Raw genomic sequence first — 11965 nt, 5'->3', positions numbered from 1 at the left:
CCTTCTGTCCACATTCCCTCCAGCATCTGTTGTTATTAGAGTTCTTGATTTTAGCCATTCTAACTGGAATGAGGTGGTATCTCAATGTTGTTTTGATTTGCATTTCTTTTATTCCTCTGCCAATTTATTGAACACTTGTGTTGTCTTCATTCTAAGCACTTGGCATTTATGATTTTACCTATTCTTATAGTCATCTTTCTGAAAAATACTGTAATTCCATTACATAAATAAGAAAAGTGAGACTTTAAAGGATTAAATAATCTTCTCTGGATCACATGACTAGTGAGTGATAGAATGAGTGACCTCAACCTGCCTGACCCCAAAGCCTTCATCTTAACCAATGTATGTGCTACATATATCCAATATGCAGAGGATAAAGAGGTATAAATAATAGACAATAATAAAACAGTACCAAAACAAGTGAATTAGAACTGAAAATAAGTTTGCCAGGTTTCACAAGGACACAAATTAAAGGACTAATATAACGAAGTGAGAGGAGATTTAGTCTGCATCCAAGAAAACCTAGCAGGGATGAAAGGAATCACAGGGATTTCTGTTGTTTTTCTTTAAAAAAATGAACTTAATACTTTTTATTGTTATTATAAAGGTGACATATAGAGGGGTTACAGTTACATAAGTCAGATAAACAGTACACTTCTTTGTGAACAATGTCACCCCTTCCCTAGCTCTTCTGAATATCTAACTGCTATTCTAGGTAGGAAGGTTTCCAATCAAACAATGTGCAAGCAGGAGCTGGTTTACACTCAGAAATGTCCTACGAGAGTGGAGGTTAAAATATATGACCTTTATAGTTCCCTAGCTCTGCTTCCTTCAGCAAACATTTCAGAGCAAACAGCAGGGATTCTGAGTTGAAATGATTCAATTAGCAAATATTTTTCATAATGTGAAGTTTTCTTTACCTGTATATTTCACTTACACATAGTTTCTTACTTATGTACAATTTTTTAAAAAGGAAACATTATAGGCATATAATAAAAACATGTAGAAAGTAGAGGTATGGCTCAAGTAGTAGAGTGCTAATCTTGTTGAAAAAGCTAATCAGGATATGAGTCCCCAAGTTCAAGTCCCAGTAACAGTGCACATGTGCGTGCCATGTGCACGCACATACACACACAATTAGGATCAAATCAAGAAAATGTGGTATATGTACACAATGGAATTTAACTCATCCATTAGAAAGAATAATATGTCATTTGCAGTGAAATGAATGGACCTAGAACCAATTAGGCTAAGTGAGGTGAGCCAAGCTCAGAAAGAGACAAATGGCCCATGCTTTTCACACATGTGGAAGCTAGATCTAAAATACAACTGGACAAGATAACTTATACGGGGCTCTAGGCATTTATACACAAACACACTGACTATAGGAGTATACACTCAGGGGAGGAACCCAAAGGTGTAACTTCTCTGAACATCTAAAGGGCTATTTACTTTAGGAACTGGAAACATATATTTTGTTGATTTAGGGTTTTTGGGGGAGGTGAGGTAAAATGGGGACATAGAAATGCAGGGGAAAAGTGAGCTAATGCTCTGATTGTAGACAATATACACTATTTAAAAATGAACTATGCAGTTTGAGGGCAGGGACAGAAGGGACAAAATGGGGGAAAACAAAGGAAAAGGTGACACTGTCTAAGAAACATTGCACTCATTATATAACTTGTGGAATTGTAATCCCTTTGTACAACTTTTTTTTTGTGAGAATACCGTACGTGGGCAAGAAAACGAGTACATTTCTTATCAAGCATTGTAGCCTCCTCATTGTTTCCCCTTCCCATCCCTTCCCATACTCCTACCCTCCCCCCACCCAGTCCTCTCCCCACCCCCCACCAAAGTTGTTAAGTTCGTTTTTCGACATAATAACTTGTACATCTCATTGTTGCAATGGGTCCACCTGTATCCCTAGTTAAACGATTTGTTTTTTTCCCTTCCCCTCCACAATTTATACCAACATCAAATACAGTGAAAGTATGGGTTATACTGTTGGGGAGGGACATACAAAGCAACATAGAAATCATCTTATAAATATGATAGAAACAATCGCATGAAAGGAAAAAAATTTGAATACTTATCTTGGGGTTCATTCCACTAACATCAACTTCTTAATTATAACAATAAATACTGATATTAAAAATAGGACCTTATATGCGCATAAGAAGATTCACAGAAACATTATGTTACAGGAATCCCACCTGACTTGCAGGTTTGTTGCATGGAGTTTAAACCAAGCATGGTTGGGGAAAAAAAACCCAATTACTAAAAATCAAAAAATTTCAAAAACAGAAACTTTTAATTCCTACACACATTACACAGCTAGAAGCTTTCTATAAATTCCACTTTACCATTAACTCTACTTCAATCACTGTGTAATCTGCTGGATTTTCCTGTCTTTAAATTTGTGAATAAATGCTTCCCAAGAAACAAATGGTACCTCCAAAGCAAGGGAAAGCAAGGTAAAAATGAATTAGCTTAACTGAAGTGATAAAAATGAAGATTTTTAGATGTGTTGAAAGACAGCCTGTCTTTAGCAGGAGTTCAATGGGAATCATACATGTGTAGTAAGTATTCAAAGTAAAGAGACACCAGTGGCACATGCCTGTAATCCTAGCTACTCAGAAGGCTGCGATCTGAGGATCACAGTTCAAAGCTAGCCAGGGCAAGAAAGTCCATGAGACTCTTATCTCCAATAAACTACTCAGAAAAAGTAAGAAGTGGTACCATGGCTCAAGTGGTAGAGCGCTAGCCTTGAGCACAAAGAGGCTCAGGAACTTGAGCACAAAGATGCTCAGGAACAGTGCTCAGGCCCTGAGTTTAAAGCCCCAGGACCAGCAAAAAAAAAAAAAAAAAGTAAAAAGCATGAAATAGGATAGCTTTGGAAGTTGTGGTGTGGCTCAAGTGGTAGCGCACTCGCCTTGAGCTGAAGAGCTGAGGGATATCGCCAGAGTTCAAGCCCCACAACCAAATAAAAGAAATAGGGTAGCTTTTGGTGAACTGTATTAGAGTATTTTTTTGTGGCAGTAATGTAGCCTACCCCATGTGGTTTCAAGTTATAAATGTTCAAACCTAGTAAAGATAAACTGAGTGATTTTAAAATACTGAATTCTGTGTATCCAGACACTTTACAGTTTTTCCTCAAGAGTACCCTCCTTGGAACTATATATACACAGATACCAAAAATCTGCTTTAATATTTTTAAAAAAGGTAACAATCCAGAGAGCCATCTACAAAGGCATGGTTAAAAAAAAAAGGCATGAAACATCATGCAGAAGGAAAAAAATAATTTAGATGGTAAAAGCACATTTAACTTACTTAAGTTCAACTATATGTTTAGGGCAAAAGCAGAATAAATTATAAGTCATAGCCACTATTTGTAAGCCAAATATATCACCTGGTTCTTATCTGTTCTAATACTTGAAAAACTGACTACCTTAAACATATTGTAGAGATTTACATTATGTTCAAAATAATGAATTGTACAGAAGAACCATTAGGAGATTCTGAAGAGAAATTTCTATTCATCATAAATACATTATGAACAGTGGTAAAGCATACAGTATAAGCCATTAGTCTCTTTCCTCCCTTCTTAACTTTAATGCAAATATTTTTTTAATCTAACCCCATTTAAAATGTAATTCTATTGTACTGTCAAGACAAAGATGAGATGCAATAGTAAATATTAATATTCATGAAGCAGTTTCTTTGCACCAAACCCTGCTATAAAAACTTCAAGTACATTATTCTATGTAAGGCTTATAAAAGACTTGTGGGACAGATACATCTCCAATTTTAGACTTCAAGACACGAATCACAGAAAGATTACTGACAACCTCAACATGATGGTATTTTGCTGCATTTTAGTAAACTGTTATTCCTTTACAATCCCTTAATCTTAAGAAAGTATTTTTACACCATTTGCACTTTTTCCTCCCAAGAGGCTCTAGTTGTAAACATCACGACTCTCCAAACATCTTCTCCCAGAGAGGTGTGCTCCAGGAAAGTCTGAGCTGGAATCTCTCTTTCTCAGATGCTCAATAATAATGTAGCAGTGAACATCCACACAGGAAAATGAGGTTTAGACATGGCATTTGGAAAAGGCCCAGTGAGCCCACCTATCATTCACCCCTCCCCATGCAGTCCAAAATGAAGACAAAAGGAAGTCTGAAAGATTAAAGGAGGGACTAGAGACTACCACAGGCTGCCTTTAATCCTCTACGAGATCAATAGCAAAGTACAGGTAAATGCACAACAAATTTTGACTCCAGTTTTTAATTCATTTACAATAAGTTCTAAGTTCTTCTATATATACCATTCAAGTATTTGTTCAAAACAAAGTTATTACCATACCTGGTTATTTCTTCTTTCAGTTTACATGGATCATCAGCATAGAATTTGATACCAAAATACAAAGTATATGGAGGCCCAGCTAAAATAAGAAATAGAAGTTAATTACAATTCACAATATGGTCAAAATAGTGTCTTAACATTATGTAACTATTAAGATTTGCACTATGGAAAGGGTGGGGGAAAGAGTGGGGGAAAAGAGTGGGGGGAAAGGGGTGGATGAGAATGTTAAAAGAAGCAGCTCTGATCAAGAGACATTATATTCATAAATTTCTTTGTTGAATGGTAATGCCTCTGTACAACTAAAGAAAAAAATTTAAATGTTGGGAAAAAAGAACTGCACTAAGAATTTCTAAAGACAAGCAGACATAGTGACAAAATCAGCATCTATGAACAGACAATACAGGGACAAGACAGAATGATGCTGGCTCTTGTATCTGATTGATGAGACCACACAATTTTTTGTTTACTTCCCACTAATTGCAATTTAGAGAGAGATGTTTTTTTTCCATAATGAAGAAGAGTAGTGACAAACTAAGTATACTATTTTTTAAAAGCCTTTGCCTACAATTTCAACTAAGAAAATTTTTCTAAAAATACATTTTATTAGTATCTTATAGTTGTATAAGGGGGGGTCATTGTAATATTTTATACATGTAAAGTTTTTTCATTCTTAAAAAACTTCTTTGTAAAACTCTGGAAACAAATATTCATCATCAAGTGGATCATCAACCTGATGGTGGATAAGTCAACTACATCATAGGCCCGAGGAATGATAACATGAAAGTATTTAACCACACAGAGGGACAGCTGTTTGGTCTATGTTCTCAAGTGCAGAAACAGAATTTATTTTGTGAAAAAGGATAATATTAATATATGTTGTTTTTCCTGAAGGAATACACAGCAATCATAAGTAAGGGCTAACTTTGACCACAGTGATTATAAACTTTCTTTTTTTAAAACTGATTAGCTAGAACTTACAATGGATACCGTGTGTGTGTGTGTGTGTGTGTGTGTGTGTGTGTGTGTGTGTGTGTGTGTATGTGGGTGAGTGTGTGTACACAGGGGCACAAGTTCCAGGGCTTGAATTCAGTTGCTCATATTGCTGCTTGACTTTCTTCTTTTTTAATATTTTTTAATTATAAAACTAGTGTACACAGGGGTTAGTTACATGAGTAAGATAATGAGTACATTTACTATCAAGCATTGTTACCTCCTCCTTTGTTTTTCCCCCACCATCCCTTCTCTCCCCACCTCCCCAACACTTCTCTTCCTCCCCCCCACAAGCTGTAAAGTTCATTTTCAATATAGTGTCTCGTATATCTCATGGTTACAATGGGTCAACCTGTATCCCTATTTAAGCATTTTGTTTTTCCCTTCCCCTCCCCAAATTAGAAAAGTGTATATACAAGATGCAGGGCACCAGAATCAAACACAGTGAAAACAGGGGTTATACCATGGGGGAAGAACATACCAAAGAAACAAAAAAAAAATCACATAGTACATTATAAGTACATTAAAAACAATAGCAAGAAAGAAAAAAAACACTTATGTCCCTGTCTTGGGGTTCATTTCAGTTAACATCATCTTATATGGTCATATGTACATAGCTTTTGACCTTTTCTGCTTGTCCTAGACTTATACAAGTTATTGCAAATAAGGGAAACCATGGGACCTATGTTTCTTGGGGCCTGGCTTACTTCACTTAATATAATTTTTTTCTAAGTCTTTCCATTTCCTAACAAATGGGGCAATATCATTCTTTCTGATGGAGGCATAGAATTTATATATATATATATATATATACCTGTTGCTTGACTTTCTTGCTCACAGCTGATGCTCTAAGTCAATCATTTCCTAGTTAATTGGAGATGAAGTCTCTTAGACTTTTCGGCTGTAAGTAGCCTTAAACCTCAATCTATGATCTCAGCCTCCCAAAATAAGTAGGGTTACAGACATGAGCACCAGTGCCAAGTTCATAGATATCTTTTTTAAGAGAAAAAAATCATCAGTGAAGCTATGTGATAGGATTAAACAATAATTCCTTCATTTTGGAACTTTTCTTCATTAAAAATATATTCTTGTAACAATAGGAAATTTTTAATTAAGTATTTATTGTGAAAATACTATACAGAGGGGTTACAGTTACATGAACAAGGTAATGAGTACATTTCTTATCCAGCATTGTTGCCTCCTCTTTGTTTTTCCCCTACCATCCCGTCCCTCCCACCTCCTCAACTACACCAACCCCTGCCACCCTCCCCCCCCCCAATTGTAAAGTTCATTTTTCAACATAGTATCTTAACATCTCATTGTTGCAATGGGTCAATCTGTATCCCTATTTAAACATTTTGTTTTTTCCCTTCCCCTCCCCAAATTATACCACCATCAAATACAGTGAAAACAGGGGTTATACCATGGGGGAGGGACATACAAAGCAACAAAAAAAAAATCACATGGTACATTATAAATACGTTAGAAACAATAGCAAGAAAGAAAAAACCACTTGTGTCCTTATCTTGAGGTTCATTTTGCTTAACATCATCTAATCTGACCTTTTCTGCTTGCCCCAGACATATACTAGTTATTGCAAATAAGGGAAACCATGGGACCTATGTTTCTTTGGGCCTGGCTAATTTCACTTAATATAATTTCTTCAAGTCTTTCCATTTTCTAACAAATGGGGGTGATGTTAGTCTTTCTGCTGGAGGCATAGAATTTCATTGTGTATATAGACCACATTTTCTTGATCCCTTCATCTATTGAGGGGCATCTGGGTTGGTTCCATATCTTAGCTATGGTAAATAATGCTGCAATAAACATAGTTGTGCTGGTAGCTTTAGTATGGTCCTGTTTGTGATCATTTGGGTAAATGCCCAAAAGTGAGATTGCTGCATCATAGGGAACCTCCACACTGCTTTCCAAAGTGGTTGAACAAGTTTACACTCCCATCAACAATGCAGTAGGGTTCCCTTTTGGCCACATCCCCTCCAGCATCTATTGTTATTAGAGTTCTTATTTTAGCCATTCTAACTGGGTTGAGGTGGAATCTCAATGTTGTTTTGATTTGCATTTCTTTTATGAATGAGCATTTCTTCATGTGTCTATAGGCCATTCTTCAGAATAGCAATTTTTTTTATCTCATTAGTCTTTCATAAACAGAAGAACTCAGTTCATAAATAACAAAAACAAAATTAAAACTTTGTAAACAAAGCCTGGAATTATACATATGTGGGTAAACATAAAATAAAGTATTAAATACAATGTTCAGGACAACAGTTCTTTTATGGCAACTAATTTCCTTTACACTTTTACTAAAAACATTTTATTTCTGAGAACATGAATGTGACCTGTGCAATTTTTAGAACTATACTTTCAAGTTAGCAATAACTATATCTAACATAATCTGTTTGAAAGGGAGCTTTTTTAACTTGACACACCGATAGGCAGTCACAATTTAGTTCTGAGGGTTTTCATTTCTCGGCCAAAGTTTTCCCTATTAATAATGTTTATAAGGTTAAGAATGCAGCCAGACGCCAGTGGTTCACACCTATAATCCAAGCGAATCAGGAGGCTAAGATGTGAGGATTTTGGTTCAAAGATAGCCCAAGCAGGAAAGTCTGTGAGACTCTTACCTCCAATTAACCACCAAAAGGCCAGAATTATAGCTGTGGCTCAACTGGTAGAATGCTAGCCTTGAGCAAAAAAGCTCAAGGACAGTGCCCAAACCCTGAGTTCAAGCCCCAGAACCAGGACTAGCACACAAACAAAAAGAATGCATTTCAGGGTAAGTATCTTATGCTTGGTAACTCATAAAGTATCTCTGATATAGTCTTATTTCTAAGAAATAAAAGACACAAATTTAGAGGAACAGAAACTAGAACAAGTAATGTAGTTATAATAAACTAATTTTATTTATTATTATTACATACACATGCTTATGTTGACAATCTCCCCAAGTCATGTTCCCAGCACACATTGAGTGCCAGCCCTTCTCCTTAATTGATGCCTTCTTGAGTAAGGAACTTCTTATGCAAGTGCAATTTGAAACAAAATATTAAGCACCTTGCTCTAATTTTTTATCCTGGGAGTTGCTGCCATTGGTTTGATCTTTATATTTATTTTACCACTGTGTGTATATTTCTGATAAATATACCTCTATCCCAGAACATAGATGTCAAGGATGATAGACTATTAAATATTTAGAAGATGCAGGAAGTCCATGCTGGGCTGATCCCATCATGTCAATCAAGCTCTGTGATCCAGAGCAGATGGAGCCTCTTGTGCCTGCAGGCAGCAGGGGTTGGCACTTAGGGGGCGGGGACATGCACAGATGCTGCAGAAACACTGCAGAAAGGCAAGAGGTCTCCTAGCCTCCAGAGCTGCTTTTATTCTCTGCAACATAGCAGATTACAGCCTATTCACCAAACACCATTTCAAATGGGCTCAGTGATGAACAGTTAAGCAGAAGTTTGAAAAAAATACAAAATGAAAAATATTGTTGTCATCTGATAGCATTCAATAATGAGTGAAAGTGTTTCATAAACATTTGATTTTGAAAGACAACCTGGTTAACAGCGAAGCTCCAAGAAATTAAGCAACTTGTTTAAAATTTCAGAAGTGAAGTTAGGCCCAAAGAGACAAAGGACCATGTTTTCTCTTATATGTGGAACTAGATTTAGCTTACAAACTCATAAGTAAATATGCTGGGTGGTATGTAAATATATATAAATGGTTTAACTGATTCAAAGGAGATCTCGAATAGTGTAATACCTTAGAAAGCCAAAATCAAAGTTCAGCAAAATAAAACGCAGGAAGTAGGAACTCAAAGGAGTTGGTGTGGGGTCAAGAGGAAAGAGGTTGATGAATGAAGAGGAGAAGAGCAGGAGAATGCAATCAAGAAAACAATGTATATCTCATAAAATTAAGAAGAACGAGGAAAGGAGTAGAAAGGGGAGGGATGGTTGAGAATGTTGAAAGACATTGATCAAGATACATTGTATTTGTATTAACTAATATGTGTCTAGGACAAGCAGAAAAGGTCAAAAGCTATGTACATATGACCATATAAGATGATGCTAAGTGAAATGAACCCCAAGACAGAGACACAAGTGGTTTTTTTCTTTCTTGCTATTGTTTTTAATATACTTATAATGTACTATGTGATTTTTTTTTTGTTTCTTTGGTATGTTCCTCCCCCACCATATAACTCCTGTTTTCACTGTATTTAATTCGGGTGCCCTGCATCTTGTATATACACTTCTCTAATTTGAGGAGGGGAAGGGAAAAAAAATGCTCAAATAGGGATACAGGTTGACCCATTGTAACAATAAGACACTGTGTTGACACAAACTTTACAACTTGTGGGGGAGGGAGGGAAGGAGGAGTTGAGGAGTTGGGGAGGGAAAGGATGGTTGGGGATAAACAGAGGAGGTAACAATGCTTGATAGGAAATGTACTCATTATCTTACTCATGTAACTGTAACCCCTCTATACACTATTTTTTACAATAAAAACATATTTTTAAAAAAGATATATTGTATTTATAAACTGCTTTGTTAAATGTCAACTCCTTTGTACAACTACTTAAAGGTAATAATACTAAAAAAAATAATAAGCGGAGTGCCAATGGTTCATGTTACTGGGATCTGAGGACTGAAATTCAAAGCCAGCCCAGACAGAAAAGTCTGTGAGGCTCTTATCTCGAAGAACCACCAAAAGGGCAGAAGTAGAGATATGGTTCAAGTGGTAAAGTTCTAGCCTTGAGCAAAAGGAGGTCAGGGACCGCATGGAGGCCCAGAGTTCAAGCCCCAGGACCAACAAAAACAAACAAACAAACTATAAATTAACAAAAAAAAGAAGCTAGACATTTCCGTCCTAGTCTATTGGGCCCCTTAAGGAAAACAAGAGAAAGTACAGAGTGAGCAAACACATCATCTGTGCCATTCTGCTAGAGCAATCAGAGCCTAGGAAAATGATTAGGGGCAAGAATATATCTGGCCAGATACTTTTGGCTTCCTAATTTAAGACTATAAAAACCAGTTGCTGATTAAGCAAATTGTTAAATTATTATTAAGTCAATGTCTTTCTACAGAATCAACATTAAAGAAAAAAATCCATAAAATAAAGCTAATATTGTTTACCTTAACAAAAAGTCAGAAACTGGGAGTTGCCTATATCTGACTTTTATGAAGATTAATTTCCAGTCTTTAAATGATAATAATGAACTTCTATTTCATTTAAGGATAAATACATCAAGACTTGGCTACAGCAATGTTCTTTTGTTCTTACAGATATTGCTCCTGCCAACTCTACTGTAGATCCATGTTCCTTCACTATTCATCAGATTATTTTTATTGTCAAAGTGATGTACAGAGGGGTTCAGACTTTTAAGAGATGGAATACACACATTCTTGCATGATTCTGTTTCTTTAATTGTGATAGTGTTGTTTGTGTTCTGGTACTAAGGCTTGAACTCAGACTCCAAAGCTCTTGTTTGCTTTTTTGTTCATACCTGGTACTCTCACTTGAGCAACATTTGCACTTCTAACTTCTTGCTGAGTAATTCTCATGAACTTTCCTGCCTGTGCTGGCTTTGAACCATGATCCTCAGATTTAAATCCCCTGAATAACTAGAATTATAGCAATGTGGACCACCAGTGCCCAGCCAATTGTGATAGTGTTTTATTCCTATTATACATCAAATATTTAACAATATCATATTTTCGGGGGGGAACATACGATTTGAATATTTTACAGTAGGTAGACTTTAAGTGTGTGCAGGTAGGTTTTTAATAATACATCTTAAAATAATTTACTTTATTACTTTAATAGAAAGTTCTACTTTTTTCTTATAGGAGAAACCTAAGTATAATTTAAAATAAGCATTCCTGAGATTTTTTTAACTTTCCATCTGGTATTTTTTAAACTGGTTTAAAGGGGTTGTAACTATAATTTGTAAACTCCAGTGGTTTATACCACAGAGGTGGAAGAAATGAAAGACGAATGGGATGGTGATGTTTGAGAAGCACAGCTTGTTTCTGATGGGTTTCCAAGTCCTGGCTTCCCATTCCCTTCTGAAGCATGGCTGCAGTGCTAAGCTTCACACAACCAGTGTTACCAACTCAGGCACTCAAAAATGCTGACTCCACTCAGGGCCTCTGGGCTCTGATTAACATTAATCTAAACACAATGGCTTCGTGAAACAGAGTTTCAGTTTGGGACAACGAAAAACTTAGTATATGGATGGGGTGATGGTTGCACAAAAACGTGAATGTCAATTTACACAAGGATGGTTAAAATGGTCAGTTTTATATGATGTATATTTTATCATAATTAAAAGAAACTACTTTTAAAGTACTATTCTTTTAAATACTTAAGAAATGTGTTTATATGGTTGTATGTATATGTGCATATCATAAATTTAAAAACTCTAAAATTAAGATTTAAGGAATACATAATTAATTATATTGAGTAAATTCATACTGATAAGCACTAGCTAAAGCCTGACAATGGATGCTTGTGCACTCTTGCATTCTCTCTTCCCCTCCCCACTCCTCCCATAATAGTAATTTTTTAAATTACAAGGGCACCCCTTAATAAC

General features: G+C 36.0%; 1 protein-coding gene across 2 annotated transcripts in view; it reads right to left on the bottom strand.

The window, feature by feature from the left end:
• Positions 1-11965, bottom strand: part of Epb41l4a (erythrocyte membrane protein band 4.1 like 4A) — a 227802-nt gene that overhangs the window by 106757 nt on the left and 109080 nt on the right. For both annotated transcript variants that reach the window (XM_013020442.1, XM_013020443.1), the window contains exon 4: positions 4366-4444. In XM_013020442.1, the coding sequence (XP_012875896.1) occupies positions 4366-4444 (79 nt within the window). The remainder of the gene's footprint in view (positions 1-4365; positions 4445-11965) is intronic.

The sequence above is a fragment of the Dipodomys ordii genome, unplaced genomic scaffold (assembly GCF_000151885.1).
Source record: "Dipodomys ordii isolate 6190 unplaced genomic scaffold, Dord_2.0 Scaffold50, whole genome shotgun sequence".
NCBI classification, from domain to species: Eukaryota; Metazoa; Chordata; class Mammalia; order Rodentia; family Heteromyidae; genus Dipodomys; species Dipodomys ordii.
The sequence above is the reverse complement of the archived record's forward strand: the minus strand, read 5'-3'. Positions and strand labels throughout refer to the sequence as shown.